A 14,050-nucleotide genomic window follows, 5' to 3' on the forward strand; every position below is an offset into this window, starting at 1 on the left:
CTCCAGACCATTTCCGGAGACCTTCTCCCTTATCTCACCTCGTTCATCAACTCATCCTTGACCACTGGATATGTCCCTTCCGTCCTCAAGAGAGCGAGAGTTGCACCCCTTCTCAAAAAACCTACACTCGATCCCTCCGATGTCAACAACTACAGACCAGTTTCCCTTCTTTCTTTTCTCTCCAAAACTCTTGAGCGTGCCGTCCTTGGCCAGCTCTCTTGCTATCTCTCTCAGAATTACCTTCTTGATCCAAATCAGTCAGGTTTCAAGACTGGGCATTCAACTGAGACTGCTCTTCTCTGTGTCACGGAGGCTCTCCGCACTGCTACACTAACTCTCTCTCCTCTGCTCTCATCCTTCTAGACCTATCTGCTGCCTTTGATACTGTGAACCACCAGATCCTCCTCTCCACCCTCTCCGAGTTGGGCATCTCCGGTGCGGCCCACGCTTGGATTGTGTCCTACCTGACAGGTCGCTCCTACCAGGTGGCGTGGCGAGAATCTGTCTCCGCACCACGTGCTCTCACCACTAGTGTCCCCCAGGGCTCTGTTCTAGGCCCTCTCCTATTCTCGCTATACACCAAGTCACTTGGCTCTGTCATATCCTCACATGGTCTCTCCTATCATTGCTATGCAGACGACACACAATTAATCTTCTCCTTTCCCCCTTCTGATAACCAGGTGGCGAATCGCATCTCTGCATGTCTGGTAGACATATCAGTGTGGATGACGGATCACCACCTCAAGCTGAACCTCAGCAAGACGGAGCTGCTTTTCCTCCCGGGGAAGGACTGCCCGTTCCATGATCTCGCCATCACGGTTGACAACTCCATTGTGTCCTCCTCCCAGAGTGCTAAGAACCTTGGCATGACCCTGGACAACACCCTGTCGTTCTCCACTAACATCAAGGCGGTGACCCGATCCTGTAGGTTCATGCTCTACAACATTCGCAGAGTACGACCCTGCCTCACACAGGAAGCGGCGCAGGTCCTAATCCAGGCACTTGTCATCTCCCGTCTGGATTACTGCAACTCGCTGTTGGCTGGGCTCCCTGCCTGTGCCATTAAACCCCTACAACTCATCCAGAACGCCGCAGCCCGTCTGGTGTTCAACCTTCCCAAGTTCTCTCACGTCACCCCGCTCCTCCGCTCTCTCCACTGGCTTCCAGTTGAAGCTCGCATCGGCTACAAGACCATGGTGCTTGCCTACGGAGCCGTGAGGGGAACGGCACCTCCGTACCTTCAGGCTCTGATCAGTCCCTACACCCAAACGAGGGCACTGCGCTCATTCACCTCTGGCCTGCTGGCCCCCCTACCTCTGAGGAAGCACAGATCCCGCTCAGCCCAGTCAAAACTGTTCGCTGCTCTGGCACCCCTATGGTGGAACAAGCTCCCTCATGACACCAGGACAGCGGAGTCAATCACCACCTTCCGGAGACACCTGAAACCCCACCTTTTTAAGGAATACCTAGGATAGGATAAAGTAATCCTTCTAACCCCCCCCCCCCCTAAAAGATTTAGATGCACTATTGTAAAGTGGTTGTTCCACTGGATATCATAAGGTGAATGCACCAATTTATAAGTCGCTCTGGATAAGAGCGTCTGCTAAATGACTTAAATGTAAATGTAATTAGAAGCCTACTCCCTGAGTTTGTTTTACTCACTGCTTTAGCACACTCTGCCAACCTGGATGTCTTAGCCGTGTCTGAATCCTGGCTTAGGAAAACCACCAAAAACCCTGAAATCTCCATCGCTAACTATAACATATTCCGCCAAGATAGAACTGCCAAAGGGAGCGGTGTTGCAATCTACTGCAAAGATAGCCTGCAGAGTTCTGTATTACTATCCAAGTCTGTACCCAAACAATTCGAGCTTCTACTTCAAAAAATTCACCTTTCCAGAAACAAGTCTCTCACTGTTGCCGCTTGCTATAGACCTCCCTCTGCCCCCAGCTGTGCCCTCGATACATATATGAATTGATTGCCCCCCATCTATCTTCTGAGCTCGTGCTACTAGGTGACCTAAACTGGGACATGCTTAACACCCCGGCCATCCTACAATCTAAGCTTGATGCCCTCAAACTCACACAAATCATCAATGAACCTACCAGGTACAACCCCAAATCCGTAAACACGGGCACCCTCATAGATGTCATCCTAACTAACTCGCCCTCCAATTACACCTCTGCTGTTTTCAATCAAGATCTCAGCAATCATTGCCTCATTGCCTGCATCCGTAATGGGTCTGCGACCGAACGACCACCCCTCATCACTGTCAAACGCTCCCTAAAACACTTCTGCGAGCAGGCCTTTCTAATCGACCTGGCCGGGGTATCCTGGAAATACATTGACCTCATCCCGTCAGTAGATGATGCCTGGCTATTCTTTAAAAGTGCCTTCCTCACCATCGTAAATAAGCATGCCGCACTCAAAAAAATGTTGAACTAGGAATAGATATAGTCCTTGGTTCACTCCAGACCTGTCTGCCCTTGACCAGCACTAAAAACATCCTGTGGCGTTCTGCATCAGCATCGAATAGCCCCGTGATATGCAACTTTTCAGGGAAGTTAGGAACAAATATACACAGGCAGTTAGAAAAGCTAAGGCTAGCTTTTTCAAACAGAAATTTGCATCCTGTAGTACTAACTCAAAAAAGTTCTGGGACACTGTAAAGTCCATGGAGACCTGCCCACTGCTCTGAGGCTAGGAAACACTGTTACCACCGATAAATCCACTATTATTGAGAATTTCAATAAGCATTTCTCTACGGCTGGCCATGCTTTCCACCTGGCTACCCCTACCCCGGTCAACTGCCCAGAACTCCTCCCACCGCAACCCGCCAATGCCCATTTATCCTTCACCCAAATCCAGACAGCTGATGTTCTGAAAGAGCTGCAAAATCTGGACCCATACAAATCAGCCGGGCTAGACAATCTGGATCCTCTACTCCTAAAATGATCTGCCGAAATTGTTGCAACCCCTATTACTAGCCTGTTCAACCTCTCTTTCGTATCGTCTGAGATTCCCAAAGATTGGAAAGCTGCCGTGGTTATCCCCCTCTTCAAAGGGGGTGACACTCTAGACCCAAACTGCTACAGACCTATATCTATCCTACCCTGTCTTTCTAAGGTCTTCGAAAGCCAAGTTAACAAACAGATTACCGACCATTTTGAATCCCACCGTACCTTCTCCGCTATGCCATCTGGTTTCAGAGCTGGTCATGGGTGCACCTCAGCCACGCTCAAGGTCCTAAACGACATCATAACCACCATCGATAAGAGACATTACTGTGCAGCCGTATTCATCGACCTGGCCAAAGCTTTCGACTCAGTCAATCACCAAATTCTTATTGGCAAACTCGACAGCCTTGGTTTCTCAAATGATTGCCTCGCCTGGTTTACCAACTACTTCTCTGATAGAGTTCAATGTGTCAAATCAGAGGGCCTGTTGTCCGGACCTATGGCAGTCTCTATGGGTGTGCCACAGGGGTCAATTCTCGGGCCGACTCTCTTCTCTGTATACATCAATGATGTTGCTCTTGCTGCTGGTGATTCTCTGATCCACCTCTACGCAGACGACACCATTCTGTATACTTCTGGCTCCTCTTTGGACACTGTGTTAACAAACCTCCAGACGAGCTTCAATGCCATACAACTCTGCTTCCGTGGCCTCCAACTGCTCTTAAACACAATAAAAACTAAATGCATGCTATTCAATCGATCACTGCCCACACCTGCTCGCCCATCCAGCATCACTACTCTGGACGGCTCTGACTTAGAATATGTGGACAACTACAAATACCTGGGTCTCTGGTTAGACTGTAAACTCTCCTTCCAGACTCACATTAAGCATCTCCAATCCAAAATTAAATCTAGAATCGGCTTCCTATATCGCAACAAAGCATCCTTCACTCATGCTGCCAAACATACCCTCGTAAAACTGACCATCCTACCGATCCTCGACTTCAGTGATGTCATCTATAAAATAGCCTCCAACACTCTACTCAACAAACTGGATGCAGTCTTTCACAGTGCCATCTGTTTTGTCACCAAAGCCCCATACACTACCCACCATTGCAACCTTTTCGCTCTCGTTGGTTGGCCCTCACTTCATACTCGTCGCCAAACCCACTGGCTACAGGTTATCTACAAGTCTCTGCTAGGTAAAGCCCCGCCTTATCTCAGCTCACTGGTCACCATAGCAGCACCCACTCGTAGCACGCGCTCCAGCAGGTATATCTCACTGGTCACCCCCAAAGCCAATTCCCCCTTTGGTCTCTTTCCTTCCAGTTCTCTGCTGCCAATGACTGGAACGAACTGCAAAAATCTCTGAAGCTGGAGACTCATATCTCCCTCACTAGCTTTAAGCACCAGCTGTCAGAGCAGCTCACAGATTACTGCACCTGTACATAGCCCATCCAACTACCTCATCCCCAAACTGTATTTATTTATTTATCTTGCTCCTTTGCACCCCAGTATCTCTACTTGCAGATTCATCTTCTGCACATCTACCATTCCAGTGCTTAATTGCTATATTGTAATTACTTCGCCACCATGGACTATTTATTGCCTTAACTTACCTCATTTGCACTCACCATATAGACTTTTGGTTTTCTTTTGTTCTACTGTATTATTGACTGTATGTTTTGTTTATTCCATGTGTAACTCTGTGTTGTTGTACATGTCGAATTGCTATGCTTTATCTTGGCCAGGTCGCAGTTGCAAATGAGAACTTGTTCTCAACTAGCCTACCTGGTTAAATAAAGGTGAAAAAAATATCAAAAATAAATAAAAATCCAGCTCTCAGATCTTGTAAAGCGGACCTCAGCAGAGAGACACCCGGCTGGGTTTAAAGATTTGTCCAAAGAGATACGGAGAAATCAGGGTCCAGTAATATACTTCAGCTGAACAAACCCACCCGGATCGATCACTCAACATTCAAGCAGGCAAAGCACAGCCATGTTAACTCAAAGATAAACCATCTTTCAACCAGGTAAGGGGCAGGCATGGGTACTTTGGTACACTGGTACACTCTGCCTTTAAAGGGGCCTCACACAGATGGCACTTCCACATGCAACAGGAATCATAAACGATGCACTCCACACTGGGCAGTCACCTCCCCCTCTTACTCACATACTGTATAGTATGCCTCAATCTTTTTCAATTATGTTGAATAAAGATGTGTGAAAACACTGACAGTCCATCCATCTGTCTGTCTGTACACACCTCCATGTACTGTACTCTATACTCCACTATGGCTGGGAGTTGTCAGGGACCTCACGATACGATATTATAACAACACTTTAGGTGCCGATACAATATGTATTACGTTTGTCACAATTCTATATGTATTGCAATTCGATACTGCGATTTGATGTTTCAAACATATTGCTCACTATACTGTATGTCTGCTGCAGAGAGACAAGAGAGCGCATGAGAAAAGGAGTTTTAATTGTTTAGGGAAATAAAAGTGCTGAAAACATACTGGCTCACTATTTAAAAAGATGGAGAACAAGCCATAGAATTAAAAATACCTGAGTTGTGGCGTTGGTACAGCTGACTAGACCTAGCCAACGCTCCCTAGAGTAACAAAAAATGATATATCGATAAAATATCGTTCAGAAATAATATCGCAATATGAAACTGTATTGATTTTTTCCCCCCCATCTCTATACTCCACTGTGCTTTTAATTAGCTCTGATTTAAACGAGGCCCTCCATCTTCCTCTGAAGCAGAGCAGGGATGTGTGGGAGGAGTGGCATCACTCATAGAGGTTCCTTTTCATAGCTTGCCCACGTTTTTGTGAACATGTGCTGGCTCACTCCCACTCTCTTAAGTGTACGATTTCTGAGAGACCATGGAGGGACAGTAAATGGATTTAGATTGGCATATTTCAACATGTCTAATGCTCAAATAACCTTCAAAGACTTCAAAGTATTGGGCTAGTGGTTTTAGGTTCAAAATGCAGCCTGACTGCTGACCATGGCCTCTGCATTCCATTATGGAAGATAAAGATTTGCACAGAAAAGTGCCTTCTACAGAGAACAGCCTTATTAAGTACAGAGAAAAGACAATTAGCCTAATGGATGAAAACAAATAGTCTCTTCTTAAAATAGGCAAGTTATATAGAGGACAAATTTGAGGTGAGGTAGACAGACAGATAATCCTACACACATCCTCCCACACACACACACACAAATGTGCACACACACCATGTTGGCAAACCTTGAGCAGGAGTACGGTTGGGCGGTGTCCTGATTTTCATATCGTCATACCGTCCTTCTCTCATCCCGGGAATTATGCTATTAGTACACAAGGGGTTGCTAAAAAAAATGCTAAAGAAACTCCAATGGACATCTATTACCAGAGTGATAACAAAATTAGCACAAACGAATAGCGAATTTCAACAGAGGCTGCTATCTAAATATGCTAAAGAGCGCAAACAAAAATAAACTAATTGCAAAGACAGGCAATCCAGCTCATAAGCTATAAGTATAGGTAGTAGCTACCGAATTTCATTTTTTTGAGTTTGGACATTTACAAGTGAATGTGAAAGGGAGACATTGTGCAAATGAATAAAGTTTTGACCATGCTTGTCTGAAGGAACAACAGTACTGGTTCTGGAGCAGTGTGTACACGCTGTGTCTGTGTGGAGTCGCTAGGGCAACGGGCCTTTCTGCTCTGCTCCGAGAATAGGGGGAGGAGTAGACGGTCGGAGAAAGGAAGGGAGAAAAACATTTACGTAAGTAAATCTAGATAGCAGGAGTGGCAGCTGTACAGATAACTCATCCAAAGCGCTTTGACTTCTCAAACACGGCAGAAAGCTAACACTATATGATAACCCGTCTCCTTATTAATTCAGCCACTTACTTAGCTAACTAGCAAGTTAAACCAAATACACAGCTGAACTCACCAGCTCTCTCCCGTTGTGCTATATATAAACAAACACATGACTGGCTAAACTATTCTGGGGAACTACGGTGAACTTCATAATGTAAAATAATGTGACAGGTGAAATTAAGAACGCATCAGCTTTATTCCCTAACGTATTGCACAAGTTGACTGCAGGTATTATCTTAATAAGCTACAAATATTAAAATGTATTGAAAAACTTCAAATAAATAGTTTTGACAGTATTGAAAAACCACCCATGGCTATTTCCAAATAACCTGGTTAATATGGTATACCGCCCAAGCCTTAGAAGGAGTAATGAAAGGAAATATAAAATACACAATTTCTGAGACTGAGCGAAAACGGTGTTACTGATAGCACTGTGATAGGAAGGTTTTATCTTAAAAGAGAAGAACAAATTGAACACCAACAGCATTGCTATGACAGCAAAAGTACAAAACCGTGCCTTTGCCACTTCCTCAATAGAGAACTTGATGAATTCAATGGATACATACTAATATATGGATATATCATGCATCCACCTGTTGTATGGTGAATGTGAACACTTAAGACTGGTCAAAGAACGAGAACGCTTTAGTCTTGTGTGAGATAAAACAAACGTGCCTCTCAAGGAAAATAATTTCATCCTCATTGTCCATGCAGCAAAACAACACAGCCTAATCCATTTCAAACACACTTGGTTCTAGAGAAATGAAAATGTCCATAAGGATTAGCTCTTTCAAACATGCTCCAGACGCCAGAGCATTCATACCTCATTAACAGTAATGCCTAAGAAGAAGAAAGCTTGGTCACACAGAACACTCCAAACAGAGGATGGTATTACCATGCCACTGGATGATACCCCCTGTGCTACATCCAAGCCTGCCATTTTCAGGGGAAATAATGTACTGCCAACAAAGTAAACCTAGGGCTACTGCCTGTCAATTATCTATGTAGGCCATTATTTCTCAAACAGAATAACATGTCCTCCATGGGGTTTTAGTGCAATATTAGATTTAAAGCATTGCATACAGTTGTAGTCAGACGTTTACATTCATCTACATTCATCAGTTTTTCACAATTCCTGACATTTAATCCTTGTAAAACTTCCCTGTCTTAGGTCAGTTAGGATCCCCACTTTATTTTAAGAATGTGAAATGTCAGAATAATAGAGGAGAGAATTATTTATTTCAGCTTTTATTTCTTTCATCACATTCCCAGTGGGTCAGAAGTTTACATACACTCAATTAGTATTTGGTAGCGTTGCCTTTAAATTGTTTAACTTGGGTCAAACATTTTGGGTAGCCTTCCACAAGCTTCCCACAATAGGTTGGGTGAATGTTGGGCCATTCCTCCTGACAGAGCTGGTGTAACTGAGTCAGGTTTGTAGGCCTCCTTGCTCGCACACGCTTTTTCAGTTCTGCCTGCAAATGTTCTATAGGATTGAGGTCAGGGCTTTGTGATGGCCACTCCAATACCTTGCCTTTGTTGTCCTTAAGCCATTTTGCCACAACTTTGGAATTATGCTTAGGGTCATTGTCCATTTGGAAGACCCATTTGCGACCAAGCTTTAACTTCCTTACTGATTTCTTGAGATGTTGCTTCAATATATCCACATAATTTTCCTCCCTCATGATACCATCTATTTTGTGAAGTGCACCAGTTCCTCCTGCAGCAAAGCACCCCGACAACATGATGCCACCACCCCCGTGCTTCACGGTTGGGATGGTGTTCTTCGGCTTGCAAGCCTCCCCCTTTTTCCTCCAAACATAAATGGTCATTATGGCCAAACAGTTCTATTTTTCTTTCTTCAGACCAGAAGACATTTCTCCAAAAAGTACGGTCTTTGTGTGCAGTTGCAAACCGTAGTCTGGCTTTTTTATGGCGGTTTTGGAGCAGTGGCTTCTTCCTTGCTGAGCGGCCTTTCAGGTTATGTCGATATAGGACTCGTTTTACTGTGGATATAGATACTTTTGTACCTGTTTCCTCCAGCATCTTCACAAGGTCCTTTGCTGTGGTTCTGAGATTGATTTGCACTTTTCGCACCAAAGTACGATCATCTCTAGGAGACAGAACACGTCTCCTTCCTGAGCGGTATGACGGCTGCATGGTACCATGGTGTTTATACTTGCGTACTATTGTTTGTACAGATGAACGTGGTACCTTCAGGCATTTGGAAATTGCTCCCAAGGATGAACCAGAGGTGTGGAGGTCTACATTTTTTTCTGATTTCTTTTGATTTTCCCATGATGTCAAGCAAAGAGGCACTGAGTTTGAAGGTAGACCTTGAAATACATCCACAGGTACTCCTCCATTTGACTCAAATGATGTCAATTAACCTACCAGAAGCTTCTAAAGCCATGACATCATTTTCTGGAATTTTCCAAGCAGTTTTAAGGCACCGTCAACTTAGTATATGTAAACTTCTGACCCACTGGAATTGTGATACAGTGAATTATAAGTGCAATAATCTGTCTGTAAACAATTGTTGGAAAAATTACTTGTGTCATGCACAAAGTAGATGTCCTAACCGCCTTACCAAAATTATAGTTTATTAACAAGAAAATTGTTGAGTGGTTGAAAAACAAGTTTTAATTACTCCAACCTAAGTGTATGTAAACTTCCGACTTCAACTGTATACACTTGGATTCAAATGATGTGGAAAAGTAGTCTATATTTGAGGTAGGCTACATAATTTGACAATCACAACACACATACCCGTCAAAATACATTTTACATTATCATTATGTTACACAATACCTGACAGAATTGTTGGCTTTTAGAAATCTGAACTTGTGTGCAGCGAGACAAATGCAGCTATAGTTGAGGCAGACAGCCGTCAAATGTACAATTCATTCAAGGTATTTTCAAGGAAATCCAGAAGTAGCCTAAAACAAATATGCCAAAGGGAGATAAAAAAAAAATGCTTCTCACAATCTCTTAGGTATTTTCTGAAATCGCATTGGTGCATGTGCTGTAACAACTGCATTTCAAGACTGCCGATTCTCTTCAACTAGCCTACAAGGCCCACTCCCAAGCGAAGTGAGTGTGTTGGAGCTGTCCAGTAATAGGGGGTGCTGAATGATTCCTACACGCATAACAGCAGCAGCGATGACATGCGGTTCTCTGCGACAGCGCTCAACAAAAATCACGCCATGAAAATAAAATAATGGATTCCAACATTCTGATAAAGCTGGTACATAAAATAACTTTTGTAATTGTTTAAATCTATCGAATGACAGAGAGTTCTCGTCTCTGTAAAAGACCAACCAGCAGCCCCTCTAGTGGCCTTCTGGAGAGAGTGGAGGCAGCAAGCACAAGAATGAGTTGACCTACAAAGTCAAGACAAACTGAATGGTGGTTTTTGTGCTTGTTTTAAAGTGTGCTTATTTATAACCAGGCGGCATAGTTAGGATAATATCGTTGGAATTATGCATGTGTTTGGAACAGGTTTTTTATGGCCCTTATGCCCACACATGGGGTCTACATCCTACACACTAGGCAAATCATCACTTCTCAGGGTATGGAAATGTTGTGGATTCAGTTCAAAGCAGAGAGGTTGTCATGGCACCCTCATCCTTGGCAAATCGCAACAAAGAATCAATAATGAATTGGGGTTTTGTTCTACCAAAATAGTCTCTTCAGCTTGAGATGTGACAGCTGGGATCCAAAATCTCTCAGTGTATTGATGATCTTGTTTCTACTACTACTATTGTTCCGTTTTCTTTTCGAATCATTTAGAGGTGAATACAAATGGGTGCAATACAAATTGACTGTGCTATAAGATCCCTAAATGGCTTAACATTTCAGCCGAGAGAGCTAGGAGCAGTGGGGGAGATTGTTCTTTAACAGAACTAATGGCATTTCTAAAAGAAAAGCCTTCTAGAGGAAAAAGTATGTCATCAGTGTCAATGCTCTATTTTTACGAACACATTACTTATAGAGTCAAAAAATACTTTCCATTGGGAATATAAGAGGGGAAACCTTCTGCCAAGAACATTTCACTTTACTGGGTGGAATATCCTTTTAATGTTTTCAATATGAGATACATTCATCAGAATAGGCTCTCTACTGAGTTAGTGACATGGCTAAAATTAGGACCATCAAATCAGAACAAAATCTAACGGGCTGATAACATAAACTTGACAGGGTGGCAACCAAATCTAACTAACAACGATTATTTAGGATTAGCCTAGTTTAAACTGTCCGGACTAAAATGGTAAATTGTGTCATGATCAAGAAGCCTTATAGCAAAAACTGACATGGCCACACTTGGAGAGTGGATCTAAAAATATAAGCTCTGTCTCTTGGTTGATTAATTTCAGTAAACAAAGCACCTTTTCAGACGTTTGCAAATGTTATAAATTATTTGGAGTCTGTGACAGAATGCAAAGCAGTTAAAAAAAGAGTAAAACTGCCAATCCTGAGATGTGGTTAGCCTACATTTTGTATGTAGGGTCGTTCCATTTGATTTCAATTGTTTTTTGACCACACCCCTTTTGATTTGAACAAAACTTTCCGTACATGTATGACCATGGTAGAAGTGGTCAGAAGGTAACTTTTTGGGCCTGAATGCCAAAACATTCAGGAGATAAAGGTGCTCAAAGTTGACCCATTTTGCATACCCCACCATACCATGAGACATCCATGTCTTCGTCCCTGGAAAATATTAATGGTTGACTTTGATATCAATTAAAAGCTTATAATCAGGGTTGTGAAAATATTTTGTAATTTAATTTTAAAAAGTATTTTTTAAACCTTTAACATCAATCATCATAAAATGGTTAACCTTCAAAACAAAATCTTCTGCATATGTTGTAGTTTAGATGCTAATTTACATAATCTGAGGGGTTTGTGTTGTGCCCACAATCGTTGAGACACAGCATACTCTTGAATGAGTACAGTAGGTGTCATTTCAATCAGAGAAATATAATTCATACAATGGATATATCCCTTCAGACCACTGCAATCTAGCTGGTATACCATTGACATTTACATTTTTACTTCCAATTGCTCCCACAAAAATGGCTGCCGGTCCACCCACCATCGAATGTCACCATAGAATGTCTGTTCTATTATCCATATTTCAATAGGTTTCCTATAGTAGATTGACAGTATAATTTAAAACAACTGATATTCCCATTTAAGTCAACAATCAGTGATGACAAAAAAATTACATTGTTATTCAAAAACATTTTTTTTCAAGAAATGATAAAGTAGTTTGTGAGCTTTTAAATTATATTAAAATCAACAGTTTATATTTTCCAGTGATGAAGACCTGGATGTCTCATGGTGTGGTGAGGAATGAAAAATGGATCGACTTTGAGCACATCTATCTCCTGAATGTTTGGGCATTCAGGTCCAAAATGTCACTTTCTGACCACTTCTACCATGGGCAAATATGTATGAAAAGTTTCATTCAAATCAAAAGGGGTGAGGTGAAAAAGTGTTGGAAATCAAATGGAATGACCGAGCATATCAAATGATATTGCTTCTTGTGGTAGGTATTATTCCTTACCTTTGATTTCATTAAGCTGAATCAAGTCCTGCGTGCTGGCTCTTATAAAGGAATAGCAATATTGCTGTTTGGGGGTGCATTGCCTCGCAAATAACCAACAGGTCTATTTTTGAAATGACATTGAATTCAGTTCTTATTGATACCGCATTTTACTTGTGGCTGAAGGGCTTTGCAGGGTTAATGTATTCCACGGAGATAACGGTAACGACATAACGTGAAATGGATGTATAGGTAGCCTAATGAATGTTACAGACTCAGCAGAATCACAGTTTTGCATTGCTAAATATATCACGTAAGGAGGTGCGGCAGAAGTAAAACAAATAAATTACAGGGAGAGTAGGCCTACGCTAAGTTGTGACTCACATGGATTCAACATGTGATGGCCACTACAGTGGGCACAAAGACTTACATTGAGGTGATGTTCTTGAACACATCTTCGATACTGTTATTTCCATTGTTCCCAGTATCTTGCAGTGCAAGCAGGGGAAAGAATTTCCCATTGTCAGACTTATTGCAATAGATTTCAGTTGGAGAGCAGCTGCAGGTTGGCGGGCAGTCCAGCATATTGCTCAAGTAGTCCTGAAAGATGGTCAAAAGAAACAATACCCTCCACCAGCAAATTCGTGGTGGAATAAAAAATGAATCCATGACTCAACGTTTATTAGGACAATATCCTTGAGATGTTTTTGAACCTCCAAAGCGGAGACCGTCTGAATATGCAATTATGTGGTGTGTGCGCGCGGGCGAGTGAATGTATGGAGGTATGTCAAATTGATGCGAATGCGCTAATGTCCATCTATTTCACAGATGAGGAAGAAGGGGAAAAAATACTCCGTCAAAGTGGAAATGGTTCAAAAAGCAGTACTCCAAGCTTGTCCTCCTCTCTAGAATGCATAGTATATGTTACCCTGTATTTATGCTGCCGTTAGCCGCTTAGTTCCAGGTTGTACTAGCACCGCTCCAAGACTCCGAGGGATAGCGCGTTGAAGAAAGTGACGAGAGAGCGAGGTCCATGCTCCAAGCATTAAGTCCCACCTACAGGGCAAAATGGAAACTGACACACCTGCAACTCAGGATGCAGCTCAAATCAGATCATAACAGCAATTGCACACAGAGCGTAGGCTATATTATAGCACAATAACAATAGGCTACACATTTATGGTGATTTATCATTAGGCTTATGGTTGGATGTTCGATTACACATCGGGCGTCCAGGCCACAATGTATCCTTTTTAGAGGGCTACGCCTACACAATCGAGTATGGCAACAAAACAAAAACATCTAAAAAGGCAGCCAGTATGATGATTAACTTGAGTTAAATATTCGCAAAAATATTTCTCATTGACGAATATCTCGTTTACGACTGCATATACAGTGCATTTTGAACGCTTTCAGACCCTTTAACATTTCCACATTTTGTTACTTTACCGCGTTATTCTAAAATTGATTAAATATTTTTTTCCCCTTAATTAATCTACACACACACACACACACAATACCCCATAATGTAAAAGCAAAAACAGGTTTTCAGAAATGTTAGCAAATTTATTAAAAATAAAAAACTGAATTGTGACATTTACATAGTATTCAGACACTTTACTCAGTACTTTGTTGAAGCACCTTTGGTAGCGATTACAGCCTCGAG

General features: G+C 42.4%; 1 protein-coding gene across 6 annotated transcripts in view; it reads right to left on the reverse strand.

Annotated features, from left to right (window-relative positions):
* LOC115151838 (NT-3 growth factor receptor-like) overlaps positions 1-13,406 on the reverse strand; it is a 289,545-nt gene extending 276,139 nt beyond the window's left edge. For 4 of the 6 annotated variants that reach the window (XM_029696116.1, XM_029696115.1, XM_029696113.1 and 1 more), the window contains exon 1: positions 12,815-13,405. In XM_029696116.1, coding sequence (XP_029551976.1) covers positions 12,815-13,053 — 239 coding nt within the window. In that variant the 5' untranslated portion in view covers positions 13,054-13,405. Of the gene's footprint in view, positions 1-12,405; positions 12,782-12,814 lie in introns of those variants that run through there. The other 2 variants (XR_003867375.1, XM_029696117.1) reach the window with 2 other exon arrangements.
* Between the last annotated feature and the right edge of the window lie 644 nt (positions 13,407-14,050).

The sequence above is a fragment of the Salmo trutta genome, chromosome 17, assembly GCF_901001165.1.
Source record: "Salmo trutta chromosome 17, fSalTru1.1, whole genome shotgun sequence".
In the NCBI taxonomy this organism is placed as follows: domain Eukaryota; kingdom Metazoa; phylum Chordata; class Actinopteri; order Salmoniformes; family Salmonidae; genus Salmo; species Salmo trutta.